At 37.5% G+C, this 16,027-nt stretch overlaps 1 protein-coding gene across 1 annotated transcript in view; it reads right to left on the bottom strand.

Annotated features, from left to right (window-relative positions):
- SPRED1 (sprouty related EVH1 domain containing 1) overlaps nucleotides 1-16,027 on the bottom strand; it is a 106,247-nt gene that overhangs the window by 54,764 nt on the left and 35,456 nt on the right. The window contains exon 2 of the mRNA XM_033190624.1: nucleotides 3,888-4,062. Within this exon, the coding sequence (XP_033046515.1) occupies nucleotides 3,888-4,062 (175 nt within the window). The remainder of the gene's footprint in view (nucleotides 1-3,887; nucleotides 4,063-16,027) is intronic.

Below are 16,027 nucleotides of genomic sequence, written 5' to 3' on the forward strand. Positions count from 1 at the left end.
TGCAACCTACGCCTCTCGGGTTCAAGCAATTCTCCTGCCTGCCTCAGCCTCCCAAGTAGGTGGGACTACAGGCGCGTGCCACCATACCTGGCTAATTGTTGTTTTGTTGTTTTGTATTTTTAGTAGAGATGGGGTTTCACTGTGTTAGCCAGGATGGTCTCGATTTCCTCACCTCGTGATCCACCTGCCTCAGCCTCTCAAAGTGCTGGGATTACAGGCATGAGCCACCACACCCGGCCAAGACTCTCTCAGAATCTGTCCTTGACAACGATCATTCCATCCCCAAGTGTCTCAAAGAAAGGTAGTACTTTCATTTTCTTAGGCTACAACACCAACCCCTGGTGTTTCTTTCAAATTCTTTCTTTCTCAATCATCCATAAAGCATGAAAGCCAATTATGCAGAGCAGTGCTTTTCAACTCTTCTCTCCTCAGGCACACATACAACAATAGCATAAGGCAGTCTGGAGGCCCCAGACACTCATGGCACGCAGGTTGGAAAGCTCCAATTTAGAGTATCAAAGGATAAGCCAGGAAATAAGCTCCACCTTTTGTGGGCCTCATAAAGATGCTTTATAGGTAAGCAACATAGGATCACTGAGTGAGTGAATGACTAAACACTGACCCAATTACACAAAATGATGTCTTCTTGAACAAGTCCCAGGCAGCCTGCTCTTTATCTGTGTCCTCTTTCTTAAAAAAATAAAATAAAATAAAATAAAAAATAAAAATAATAAAAATTAAAGAGTAAAGTATATAACCTTCTGGGAATTGTAACAAGGCTTATTTTTAGTACCTGTAATTGTAAATCAACGGCTGGAAAAGTTTTCTGTGAAAGTGGTTCTCTCATAACTGACAAGGGCCATCTTCTTCACTATTGTTATCAGTATTCTGACTTAAAAACACCCATTAAAATATTGTATTTATTAGCCTCGTGAGTGGTCATATACTCCTCTTCTCAATATTTATTCTTTCCTCAAGGGCATGAATTTACACATGGGATATATGAGGGCCAAGAATCTCACTTCTATAATTCATCTAAGGTAGAGGATTCTAAGATGTGATCCACAGGCAAAATGGTTACAGAACAGTTTTCAGCAACTATCTTTCACATAACTATTACATCAGAACTACTACTAAAGTGCACTGTTTATTCACTGAGAAGGCTTTTAAAGGAAAGCTACCATTAATCTGGGAGGAACCCTGTAGACTTACAGACTCAGTAATCATAGTACTTCTTTAAAAAAAAAAATCAAGAAACTAGAACTCAGGAAAATGGATTAAAATAAAACCAATGAATAACCAATGAATAAAACCAATGAATATAGAAATGAACATTAGTGACCTCAAAATGCAGTGATATTGGAAACTAATGTATGTATATGTCAATTCTACTACTGGGCTTTTCAGAAGTAGTCTTGATCAGAGTGTATTACCCAGCAGAGGGTGGAAATTAATCTTATTTCAATATCACTGTCTCATTTGTCTTGAGATTTCACAAGACTTTGCTATTTTCAATTTACAGTCATAAGTTGCTGCCTCTGCCTTTGATCACACAAGTCCCCATAACCTAGAAGGCTATACTATAGTTAATCCCTCTAAGAAATACGACAACTTTCTGACTGAAAGCAATTTTTCCTTTATGGCTACAATGAGAGATGTTTCTTATCCCCATTTCACAAGTAACAAGCTTCCTCAAAGAAAAATGGTTACGTGAAACAACAGGTGTTCTGATTCAGTACTTCTAGCAAAATAATCTATTTTCTTATTAGTCTATCAATATTCTATACCCAGGGACTAGGGTAAGTCCTCTTGATTTTTAAGCTCTGTCATAGGGAATAAAAGTTCATGTTCTTTCTGAATCTCAGGTTTATTTTCACTAGCTTTATGTTAAAGCCACACTCTGAACAATCACCCAATCCATCAATCTGAGCAGGCTCATACTTAGTTATGCAGATTTGGTCCCTTATTATCCTAAACTGTCCATCTCTACTATATCCAACATTCTGTTTCACTGAGTTTTTTTCTATTTCACATCTAGGCCATCCTTCCTTGTTCTTATAATTTTTCGAGCAAGCATTTTTCTCTCTTACTCCACATTTTACTTTCTATTACTTTGTGTTCTTAAGAAAAAGTTTATCTGGAAAAAAATGCCCTAGATTTTCACCATTTTACTCAGTTTCTAACAAAGACAATTTCTCCAACAATATTCCCCAGTTACTATTAGCTCAGACCAGAAGCATTACACCATCATAGGTGCCTTCTTAGATGTCTCCAGGCTTAAAAAAGCATTAATATGCCAGATCCCATTTTATCCAAGGCCAGGCCACCTTTAAAAATTTAAACTTTTTAAAAGATGACATACGCATCATATTTCACTTTTGACTTCAACCAGGGTTCTCTACTTAAACATATTCTGGCTCAGACACATTATATAATATGCAGCATGGGTGAATCATAAACTCATAAAACATTAGTGCAAGAAGGCTTTCAAGATGATTTAGGATAACTCTCCCTTTAACTGGGGAAGAAATTGGGGCACTGAAAGTTAAGCAACTTTCTGAATTACTACAATGATTCAATGGTAAAAAAATATACATATATATATATGAAGAAACCAAGCCCCCAAACTGAAAGTAAGTCATATTCAAAGTGTTCATGCATGGAAGAATTTGGAGCTCAAAACATAATAACCAAGATGCTAAATAAACACCACAAATATATATTAAAGGGAATTCTCATTATTTTCAAGGCTCTATTTTGGCACTTTATTTTTATTTAGCTTCTAAGTGTATGCTTTTTTTTTTTTTTTTTGAGACAGAGTCTCACTCTGTCGCCCAGGCTGGAGTGCAGTGGGGTGATCTCGGCTCACTGCAAGCTCCGCCTCCTGGGTTCACGCCATTCTCCTGCCTCAGCCTCCCGAGTAGCTGGGAATACAGTAGCCCGCCATCACGCCCGGCTAATTTTTTGTATTTTCAGTAGAGATAGGGTGTTTCACCGTGTTAGCCAGGATGGTCTCGATCTCCTGACCTTGTGATCCGCCCACCTCGGCCTCCTAAAGTGCTGGGATTACAGGCGTGAGCCACCGTGTGCGGCCGCTCTTCTTTTTCTTGATACAGAAATGACACTAACATTACTCAGCTTTTCAGATGTAATCAGTTGTTTCTGGCCCACAAATGAAACAAAGAAAGTGAAGGAGCTTTCCATACTAATTAAAAGAGAGCAAATAACATTATCAAAGGTTAAACTGATATTTTAAAATGTATACAAGTAAGAAACCACACATCTACACAGAAGACAATAGTGCTGAAAATTAGGCTGGCCACCAAGTAGTCTTAAGAGCCTAGAAAATAAGGGAATTAATAAGGGAATCACCTGGGCTATGTTTGAATAAAACTTAATTTGTGGATACTGAAATGTGAATTTCATATAATTCTTACGTTACACAAAATTATTATTTTTTAATTTTTTCCAACCATGTAAAAATATAAAAATCATTATTAGCTCACAGACCATATAAAAACAACTGGTGGGCTTGCATTTGGCTTATGGATTACAATTTGCCAATCTCTAGTCTAGGGAATAGCGGAGAGAAGGGAAGGCAGGACATAATCGGTTTAATAACTAGGAAGACTATTTATTAACTTCTGCATTAAACCTAAATGGAAAAGCAGCAACGCCAACCCCCAACAAGTATGCATCAATGTCAGTCTCAGTTTGAAAAAAAATGTTGTACTTCACTGTCTATATCACAGAAACAGCTCCAGAAACAATCATTGATTCATAGATGAAAAAAATCTCACAACAGTATACTGATCATAATTTTAAACAGATAATTCATTTTTGTAGAAGTATCCTAAAATTATAGTATTAGATACATTATTCATTACCATTTTGTCCCTGAGTCGCTCTCCACGGATAAAAAAGTCAGCACAGCCATTCTCTTCCTGATGAGGGACTTTGAAGACAGTGACGCTGCTTAGTCCACTCCCTCCAAGTGGTAACCATCCACCACTTGAGTCATCTCGGGTCATCACCACAGCTCGCACTCGTGCATAACTATTACTAAAATAGATGCAAAGATCAGGAATTAGCTTTTCCATAAACAAAAAACAGTCAAGCCATCAGTCTTGTTTGAGAAACCAAAGACCACATTAGTTAATATGTGGTGACTAAGGTGTTTACTACTTCCATGAAAATCCACAGAAAGTAACCTACTTGAAAAAGGTCAAAAACCACAAACAGACTTTAAAGGTTTTCCTTCATTTTGAAGACTAATCTTGTAATAAAAGACTACAAAACTACTACTTCATCATTTCAGTAGTTCCAGTACATCTTATTGCCATGGAACAAACTGTGAAGGATCACAAAGACAACTACTGTCAAACTACACAGGCTATCATAAAACTTGACTATACATGTCCATTTGGTACAACATTATAACCAGGACAAACTGCTGTATTTCAGCATATTCAACTGTACCATGTAGAAGTTCCTAACAGTTCCAGAATATATTATAAATAAAATGCTGAAACAAACATGCTTAGTTTAGATGCTACATTTTTAATTTCTTCTACCAACTGGGAATCTCAATCACTTACACAAATCATATAAAGAAAAGTGTTCTGCTTAAATTACTAAACAAGCAAATTGGTCCGTAGAAACTATAAGAAATAAATTTGTTATTAGCTAACGAGTTTATGACATTTTTCTATAGCAGTCCAAAGACAATAAGACACATGTGTAATCAACATGATAATCAAAATACAGACCATTTTCATCACTCCAAAACCCTTATGCCAAACACAGAGATTTTGCCTGTTTGGGACCTTCACATAAATGGAATCAAACAGAATGACCATTTGTACCCTTTTTATCTGACTTCCTTCTCTCATGTTGTTTTGTGTATCAGAAGTTCATTTTTTTTAACTAAGTAGTCCTCTAATTAAATAAATCATAATTTATTCTTTCTTATATGGATAGGTATTTGGATTTTTCTAGTTGTTGGCAATTACGAATAAAGCTGTTATAAACATTCTTGTACGTCTTTTTGTAGACATTTTTTCATTTCTCAAATAATTACCTAGGAGTGGAATAGGTCACAGGATAGGTACATGTTTATCTTTACAAGACACTATCTTCCAAAGTGGTTGTACTGTTATACATTCCCATCAATAATGTATGACAGTTTCAGATTTACCATATCCCTGCCAATACTTAGTGTTTTCAGTCTTAACTTTACTCATTGTATTGAGTATATAGTGGTATCCCACAGCGTTTTTAATTTATATTTCCATAATGACTCATGATGCTGAACATCTTTTCATGTGCTTTCTGGCCAATTGTTTACCTTGTTTTTACGTCTGTGGCCATTTTTTATTACACTATCTTTATTATTACTTTTAGAAGTGTTTTTAAAAATATATTCTGGACATAAGTATTTTTTAGAGAATACTTTTAAAGTTGCATTGGGTTGTGGTGAAGAGTGAGAATTCTGGAGTCAAACTTCCACAAGTTGGATCTTGGCTTAGAAACTTACTATCTGTATGACTTTGAGAAAGGTACTAAACCTCTGTGCCTCAATCTTATGTGTGAAATAACAGCACTCACTTACAATAAATGTAAACCATGCCTGACACATAAGAAACACTATATGAGTATTACTTTTTGTTATCATTATGACAACAAAGCATTGAAAATTGAAGATACTGCCATCTTGGTAATTCAAAATCAGATAGGATCTGGGAAATAATTGAATTTTCAAGATGAATCATAATTATCTATTACTGGGGTCAAAATAACTCTTTATATAGAAACTCTAAAAGGTTTTGGCTTCACAATTTACTCTTTTGTGGAAGCTTTTTATTATTTAGTTATTCAGAGGCTCTGATTCTTATCTGGACCCAATTCTTGCCAATCTTCAACTCAGAGAAATGGTCAGAGAAATGCGGGTGCATAAAGGATGGGTCGATGTAGATATTAAATCCTCCTGAGATGGGCTGGAGCAAACTCCACCACTATAACCACGACATGTATCTTAAAAGGCAGTGGGAGCAGACTACATAATAACCACATTTGTGGGCTAGCCTCCACTCTAAAGCAAATTAAGAGAATCTTATAAGATGTTCCTTCTTTATTAAAAACCTAAACTGTAACTCAATTTCTAATCTCTGATCATATTTGAACAGTAATTTCAAATATATCCTTTCATACACAGCAGGAGAAGTAAACTCCTCTCTTGTACGTTTTGTGCTGCTTTAGCAGAATACCAGACTGGGTAAATGATAAAGAGAAATTTATTTCTTACAGTTCCAGAGGCTTGGAAGTCCAAGATCAAGGCACCAGTAGGTTCACTGTCTGGAAAGAGGTCAGTCTCCTCTTCCAAGATGGTGCACTCTGGAGGGGAGGAATGCTGTGTCCTTACATGGCAGAAGGTGGACAAGCAAAAAGGGATGGACACCCTCAGTTCTTTTATTAGGATATTAATCCATTCATGAAGGTAGAACTCTTACTTTCATGATGGTAGGTGCTAAACACCTCCCAAAAGGCCGCACCTCCTAACACTGTTGCATTGGAGTTTAAATTTCAACATAAATTTGTGGGGGCAAAAACATTAAATCCACAGCAACTACTAATGTAGAAATCCAGGTGAGAGGTAATATTGAATTGAACTAGGATGATAACAATGGACATGAAGAGGAATAGAGAGATTTGGGTATATTTTGGAGGTAGAGCCAAGAGAACCTGCTGATAAGATTTTAAGTACAAAACAAGTAAAGTGTTGCAAATCATCTAAAATTCTTAGTGGCATCCATGAGCTTCATTTCCTAAAATTTTCAGCTGGTATTTCAATAAAGTCAAAAGCAAAAGCTGACCAAACACGAAGACAAATTTTGCCTTAGTTGTACTGAACCATGTAGTTTTGTTTGAAATGACAGTACTATATTACACATGAACCAGAAAGACTCTAAAGCTGTACTTTACTGCACTTTGTGGATAAATGTATGGCAGCGATTTCAAATTTACATATTGGCAAAATATTTCTTAACAATCAAATTAAGAGTATAGTTGCAGGAAGTTTTACAAGCCCTAGTAGTTTTAACTGTCTGAAACACAAAGTGTCCTTCACCTAAAGTGACCTGCTTTTTTAGTTTCTTTTCTCCCTTACAGAATGATCTTGCTTTATGATTACCAAACCTATTATATACCCCACCCAACTACTAGACAAGGAGAAGTCTCAAGGAAGACACAGTCTGGAGATGTGAGATTTTACCATATGTTTTTTGCTTGTTTTATGTGTCCATTATAAGGAAACACCAGGCTTAAAACACTTAAAAAGTGTTTGATAGTCAAGCTCCTTAGAGAACAAACCTAAAGGCTCTAACCATACATTGGGACATTTCTTGGAACACAGAATATGTGCACGGTTTTAATACTGATTCCCATTCTTCCCATTTCCTGGTCACAACCGAAAGTTCCCAACTCTTTTCTCTCCACCAAGAAGGCAGAAACTGACCATAATATTGTACTCTAGACTCATACATACTAATGTATGTGTGAAATTTTTTTGTGATTTTTTTTAGCTCATTGGCTAACACATGTATGAGTCTACAATACAATATTATGCAAGTTTTTGTAACATTTTTACAAGTTTATAATATATTAACTAGATGCTCAATTATTAGGCAAAATAATTGTGCATGATGTTCATAAATTAAAATTCTATCTATCCCCATCCCTCTTATTGTTATCAGTTAATATGTTAAACATAATACGTATTCAACTTAATAACAGGAAAACAAAGTTAACATGCATTGTAGCACAATACTGACTCCTACGAAATTCTCATTGATTTTACATTGGTTTCATTTTCTAAATAGAATCCTGTGTTGCATAATAATGTCTCCATCAATAATGGATCCCATATACAACAGTCCCATAAGATTACAATACTGTATCTTTATTGTACCTTTCTGACGTTTAGATACACAAATACTTACCACTGTGCTAAAACTGCCTACAATTTTCATTACAATAACATGCTGTACAGCAAGCCTGTCCAACCTGTGGCCCAGGATGGCTTTGAATGAGGTCCAACACAAATTCATAAATTTCTTAAAACATTATGAAATTTTTGTGTGATTTTTTTTTTAAAGCTCATCAGCTATTGCGTTAGTGTATTTTCCCATCTAGGTACACTCTATGATGTTTGTGTGCACAATGATGAAATACCCCAACAATGTATTTCTCAGAGCCTATACCTATTGTAAAACACACGACTGTTTTACTTAGCATACTTTTATTCTCTTGAAAGTACAATAATTTTACGATTTACTTAACAGAAGATGCTGTAATTCCACTCAACTGGCACTCAAATAACTAATGTGCAAGGAAATGTTATCTTGATGAATCCAAAATTCAGAGAGCCTATAAATCTGTAGCAAAGCAACTTTGGCCTTTACACCAAAGATTAATTTTGTGAACCTCCTGGAAAGGATTATGAATCTCCAAAATTGTAATCAAATGTGAGGTTTTTTTTTTTTTTTTTTTTTTTTTTTGCCACATATGCATTTTCTTCAGGGGAGACAGTATATAGCTTTAATCACAATAGCATCTATGATCACCCTGGCCCACCAATTTAGGAACCATTGCTATATACACAAAATAACTAGCAGTACAGCTCTGGCTCTTGCTCAGACCAGTTTCCTAAATTTGGATACATTTATAAAATAGCCGGCTGGCCATCTATATTGTTTTGGTTGACTGTTCTTAAGCTTAACATTTCTAAAATAAATTGTTTGTCTTTCTCTTCTCTCTATACCTTTCTTTTCTATTATAATACATACCTAAGCAATACCCTGATATTAGCCCAGTGAGACCTATTTGTATTTCTGACCTCCAGGCTAAAATATAATAAATTTCTGTTGTTTTAAGTCACTAAGTTTATGGTAATTTGCCTACAGCAGCAACAGGAAACTAATATAAAGGAGGGAACACCTTCTTGAAGATATAGTAATATATATACAGGAAAAAAAGATAACTTTTTCCATTTTTAATTACAATAGTATTAAAACAAAATCCTGACCTCCGCTCCACCAACCACCAAATTGAGAAGGTTCTTAGGATGCCTTAAGATTTGTACAGTGTAACAAGAACTTATTTATCCATTAAGGGATGTTTATAGTGACAAAACACCCTTTGCTCTCTATATACTTTAAGTAAATATTAACCATCCAAGTATTAAACATTACTACAGAGATAGGTAGAAGAGAAAAGGAAAGCATTTAACAAAAGTAGGTTAGGATGATATAGTACTTCACAGGTTAAGTATTTGCTTTCTAAACTATGTAGAATGCAGATATTCAGAAGATAACCACATTACTACTCAGTAATCTATTCACTTAACCCATGAGATTCATATACTACATAAACTAAATTGAAAAGTTATGATCCTCTCCCTGTAGATGCTCATCATCTAGTGGCCAAAAATATATTGCCACATAATGGGAATACTGGAGATTACTAGTATTCGTATTTGATGTAGGTTTTTAATAGCGGTATATCAGGTAGATAAAAAGCTAAGGACACTCAATAGAGACAGCATGACACAAGTATATCATATTTAAGAACCAATATAAAGTTCAAAAGATGATGGTAGACATAAGCGATAGAAAGAAATAAAAGAGTAGTTGACTTACTGTATCAAGCCATGCATACATACTATGCTCAAGGTTAGTACTCTATCAAGATAAAGAGACCACAGGATGACAATAAGCAAGAAAGTAGAATGTTCTGATTTGTATTTTAAAAGCTCTAAGAGCAGCAGGAGAACATTACTGCATTAACCCTAATGAAAGAGGTATTTCCTCATCTTACAGAGAAAGGCTGGGTTTGATTAGAAAAATGAAGATGTGAATTATCCCTTTAGCACTGCCAACTCTAAAAACTGGAGCAAATATTAAACATGGCACTCTGTTTAATAAGAAGTCAGATCTAGGTTCCAAAGGCAGTGTCACCTCTGAAAAGTTGTAATCTTGGAGCCAGGTGCGGTGGCTCATGCCTGTAATGCCAGCACTTTGGGAGGCCAAGGTGGGTGGATCATGAGGTCAAGAGATTGAGACCATCCTAACAAAGATGGTGAAACCTCGTCTCTACTAAAGATACAAAAATTAGCTGGGCGTAGTAGCGTGCGCCTATAGTCCCAGCTACTCAGGAGGCTGAGGCAGGAAAATTGCTTGAGCCTGGGAGGCAGAGGTTGCAGTGAGACGAGATCACGCCACTGTACTTCAGCCTGGTGAGAAAGCGAGACTCTGTCTCAAAAAAAAAAAAAAAAAAAAGTTGTAATCTTGGGCAAATTACTTAAGCTCTCTGTATCCCTCTCCCTGGTCTATAAAATGGAGATAGTAATATTTATCACAGTGTTATAAGAAATAAATGAGGTTATGCATGTACATTTCTTAGCATTTTGCCTGGCTCATTGTTAGGTGCCCAATAAATGTCATTACAATGACTTAATATATTAAATTAACTTTATGTTACTACATCCGCACTACCAAATTGTCTAAATTTGTCTCATTATTTATGATGATCTTGTATAAAAAACCGAGGTGACAGTCTCCTCTCAGAACTTTTAAGAATTATTAATTACAGTTAAGTATGTGATATGGATTGGCTGTGTCCCCATCCAAATCGGAAGTTGAATTGTATCTCTCAGAATTCCCATGTGTGGTGGGAGGGATCCAAGGGGTCTTAATTGAATCATAGGGGCCAGTCTTTCCTGTGCTATTCTAGTGGGAATGAATAAGTCTCAAGAGATCTGATGGGTTTATCACGGACTTCTGCTTTTGCTTCTTCATTTTTCTCTTGCTGCCATCATATAACGAAGTGCCTTTCGCCTCCTACCATGATTCTGAGGCCTCCCCAGCCACGTAAAACTGTTTTTTTTTTTTTTTTTTTGAGACGGAGTCTAGCTCTGTCGCCCAGGCTGGAGTGCAGTGGCGCGATCTCGGCTCACTGCAAGCTCCGCCTCCTGGGTTTAACGCCATTCTCCTGCCTCAGCCTCCCGAGTAGCTGGGACTACAGGCGCCCGCCACCTCACCCGGCTAGTTTTTTGTATTTTTTAGTAGAGACGGGGTTTCACCGTGTAGACCAGGATGGTCTCGATCTCCTGACCTCGTGATCCACCCGTCTCGGCCTCCCAAAGTGCTGGGATTACAGGCTTGAGCCACCGCGCCCGGCCGTAAAACTGTTAAGTCCAATTAAACCTTTTTCTTCCCAGTCTCAAGTATGTATTTATCAGCAGCGTGAAAACGGACTAATACAGTAAATTGGTACCAGTAGAGTGGGGTATTGCTGAAAAGATACCCAGAAATGTGAGAGCGACTTTGGAACTGGGTACCAGGCAGAGTTTGGAACAGTTTGGAGGGCTCAGAAGAAGACAGGAAAATGTGGGGGAATGGCTTTGACAAAAATGCTAATAGTGATACGAACAATAAGGTCCAGGCTGAGGTGGTCTCAGATGGAGATAAGGAACTTGTTGGGAACTGGAGCAAAGCTGAGTCTTGTTATGTTTTAGCAAAGACACTGGTGGCATTTTGCCTCTGCCCTAGACATCTGTGGAACTTTGAGCTTGAAAGAGATGATTAGGGTACCTGGCGGAAGAAATTTCTAAGCAGCAAAGCATTCAAAAGGTGACTTGGGTGCCATTTTATGCTGTTTTCAAAGGGAAACAGGCTAAACGTTCATAAAATTTGCAGTCTGGCAATGCAGCAGAAAAGAAAATCCTATTTTGTGAGAAGAAATTCAAGCCGGCTGCAGAAATTTGCATAAATAGCAAGAAGTCTAATGTTAATCCCCAAGACCATGGAGAAAACATCTCCAGGCCATGTCAAAGACCTTCATGGCAGCCCCTCCCATCACAGGCCCACAGGCCCAGGAGGAAAAACTAGTCTCACAGGATGAGCTGAGCCCACTGTCCCTGTGCTGTGTGTAGCCTCAGAACTTGGTGCCCTGTATACCAGCCGCTTCAGCCATGGCTGATAGGGGCCAACACAGAGCTCGAGCTGTTGCTTCAGAGGGTGGAAGTCCCAAGCCTTGGCAGCTTCTACATGGTGTTGAGCCTGTGGGTGCACAGAAGTCAAGAACTGAGGTTTGGGAAACTCTGCCTAGATTTCAGAAGATATATGGAAACACCTGGATCCCCAGGCAAAAGTGCTTCGGGGGCAGGGCCCTCATGGAGAACCTCTGCTAGGGCAGTGTGAAAGGGAAATGTGGGGTCAGAGCCCCCACACAGAGTCCCCACTGGGGCACTGCCTAGTGGAGCTTTGAAAGAGGGCCACCATTCACCAGACCACAGAATGGTAGATCCACGGACAGCTTCCACTGTGCATCTGGAAAAGCCACAGACACTCAACACCAGCCTGTGAAAGCAGCCAGGAGGGAGGCTGTACCCTGCAAAACCACAGAGGTGGAGATGCCCAAGACCATGGGAACCTACCTCTTGCATCGGCATGACCTGGATGTGAGACATGGGTCAAACCAGATCATTTTGGAGCTTTAAAATTTGACTGCCCTGCTGGATTTCAGACTTGCATGGGCCCTGTATCCCCTTTGTTTTGGACAATTTATCCCATTTGGAATGGCTGTATTTACCCAATACCTGTACCTCCATTGTATCTAGGAAGTAATTAGCTTGCTTTTGATTTTGCAGGCTCACAAGCAGAAGGGACTTGCCTTGTCTCGAATGAGACTTTGGACTCTGGACTTTTGGGTTAATGGTGAAATGCATTAAGACTTTCGGGGACTGTTGGGAAGGCATGATTGGTTTTGAAAAGTGACGACATGAGAACTGCAGGGGCCAAGAGCAGAATGATATGAGTTGTCTGTGTCCCCACCCAAATCTCAACTTAAATTGTATCTCTCAGTATTCCCACATGTTGTGGGAGGGACCCAGGGCGAGGTAATGGAATCATTAGGGCTGGTCTTTCTCATATTATTCTTGTGATAGGGAATAAGTCTCAGGAGATCTGATGGGTTTATCAGGGGCTTCCGCTTTTGCTTCTTCCTCATTTTTCTTTTGCTGCCACCATGTAAGAAGTGCCTTTCACTTCCCACCATGACTCTGAGGCCTCCCCAGCCATGTGGAACTGTAAATCCAATTAAACCTCTTTTTGTTCCCAGTCTTGGGTATGTCTTTATCAGCAGCCTGAAAACAAACTAATACAGTATCAAATATCAGTCATCTAAGTCTTCCACAAACTGTTCATGTAATGCAGACATCTGGGAATTCTTCCAGAAGAAGAAATAAAACTAAAATATGAGGGATGAAGAGAGGTTTTCACAAACTACACCTTTAGAATCAATCATTTTAGGTTCTGCTAGACAGTATCATCAACCTATGGAAACAGTTCAAACAGTAACTACTCTGAATGTCCCCTGCCTTCTGGTACTACTAGTGTCCATTCCCCATGACTCCTTAATTACTAGCATTGATACTATAATTTCATTCTGAAATTCTCTTGGTCTATGGCAGAAGAAGTGCAATATAAAATGTATTCATTCTCAACAAAAGATCAAAACACAGAAGACAGGAAGTCAACATTAATATTAGAGTTCATGATGAGATAAAAGCATTAGAGTAAAATATGAAAAATTTTAAAATAATCCTATAGTAGGGAAAGCCTAAGATCCAGAGGCCATTAAAATATAAAAGGATAAATTCAACTATATTAAACATATTCATGCATGGTAAAAACACCATAAAGACAAAAATAACAAATTGGGAAAAATATATATAACACACATGTATTAGCTTTTTATTGCTGTCCTAACAACTACCACAAACTTAGTGGCTTACAACAACACAAATTTTTACACTTCTGTGAGTTGGAGGTCCAAAGAGTTTCACACTGGGCTAAAATCAAGGCATTGGCAGTACTGCATTCCTTTCAAGAAGCTCTAAAAGGGAAACAGTTTCCCTTGCCTTTTCCAGTTCCTAGAGACCATCCACATTCCTTGGCTCATAGCTCCCTCCTTCTACCATCAAAGTCATGAATATTGCTTCTCTCTGAACCTTATTCTGTAGTTGTATCTTTCTCTGACCACAGTCCTATACAGTCAGGAAAGGTTATCCACTGAAGTGCTCATGTGATTAGCCTAGGTTCATCCAGATAATCTAGGATAATCTCCCCATATCAAAGCTCACAACCTTAATCACAGTTGCAAAATCCTAACATACTCACAGGTTCTGGAGATTAGGGCAAGGACATCTTTGGGGAGGGGCAGGACATATTCTGTCTACCACAAATGGCATATAAAAGGAAAAAAAAAAAAAGATACTTCCTTAAAAGTAACTCCAAAAATCAGTAAGAAAAGACAAACAACACAAAGGAAAAACAGGCCAAGTTCATTAATAAAATCCACAGAAGAAAAATATAAATGCCACGAAATACAGAAAAAGTAATTTTATTCAGAATAAGAGGAATGCAAATTAAAGAGATGACCTTTTTTTTTCATTTCAAAGCATTGATTGCACTTTTTCTTAAACATGGAACACAAAGTTTGTAAAACTCCAACAAATTCATTTAATAATGACCACACCAATAATCAGGAATCACGGCAAAACTTCTTTCAGCGAAAAATTCCGTTGATTTAGAGGTAACTAAAAACACAGATTCCCAAGGTCTACTCCCTGATTCCTAAGGGTTAAGGCACAGGAAACCTGTAGTTTAAGTTTCTGAGGAAGTTATGATGTTGTATTTGGAATACTGGTAAACTAGAAAACGAATCATCATTTTGAATAAACTAACTGAAAATCTGTTGCGCAAAATTCTATCCAGATAATTTATCTCATATCACTGCAGGTTATGTAGGCTAACCCAAAAGTTACTCTAGTTTTGGGCTTTGGATAATCCTAAATATTGAGTTCCAAAGAAAAACACTAAAAAAAGACAATATTCAAAGCAAAAAAATACTGAGTTAGCATAGCCTGGCAATCTAAAATCTTATAGCAGCTATAACTTAGAAGCCTATACCTCTCTGACCACCTATCCTATTGCTTACTCACTATATTGCAACAATAGTATTTCTGTACTCCTTAATCGTAATAGTTCTCTTCTACCATGGGGCCTCTAGACGCTGCTGTTTCCTTTACTTGGGTATTCCCGAGATATTCTATTGGCTGCTCCTTTCTAAACTATCAGCTAATAAGAATCCTCCTCGGAGTAGCACCAGCATCCATCCACCTTCTCTCCACTATTTCTTTTTCTGGTTTTATTTTCCTCATAATGCCTATGACTATCTGAAATTATTTTTATTTATTTATTTATTTTATTTACTGTCTGTCCTCCATTAATAGGATTTACGCTCCAGATGAGTAGGAACCTTATTTTCCTTGCTCACTATTGTATCTAATAAGAGTGTTATCTGGGCCACAATAGATGCTTAATATATCAATCACTGTTGAATAAATGAATAGAAAAGCATATAAACTTCCAACCTTCCTCTCCATTTATTAACCTGTCATATTCATGAATCTCTATGAAGACAATAAAATATGTCATGAAATTTTAGTTGTAAGCAAGCCTGAAGTAGAGCATTTTCTGTACTTTCCTCTACCTTCCTCCTCTGAGCTCCCTTCCTCCACCAATACTCATTTACCTCTTACCCTTGTGATCAGGTAATTTTGACTTACGGTAGGTAAACATGACTCCAGAAGCAACTCTTAAAGACAGAGAAGTGTAAAACAGGTATATTGTTACAATCCAAGCAAAAACCATAAGACACAGAACTTTTCTCAGTTGTGTATCATTCAGAGAAGAGCACCTCGTATCTCAGAGTGACTCATGATTCAAATCTTTCCAGGAACCAGGTGTACTCTGGATCCTAAGAGATCAGAAGGATAAGCACAGAGGAAATTAGAAAAACAAGAAAAAATAAAGGAAGGAGAAGAAAGACTTTCCTGATAGAAGGCTACAGTTGTTCCTCGGTATCTGTGTGAAATTGGTTCCAGGACCTCCCTTGAATATCAAAA

Source organism: Trachypithecus francoisi, unplaced genomic scaffold (genome assembly GCF_009764315.1).
Source record: "Trachypithecus francoisi isolate TF-2019V2 unplaced genomic scaffold, Tfra_2.0 Lachesis_group3, whole genome shotgun sequence".
Taxonomy (NCBI): Eukaryota; Metazoa; Chordata; class Mammalia; order Primates; family Cercopithecidae; genus Trachypithecus; species Trachypithecus francoisi.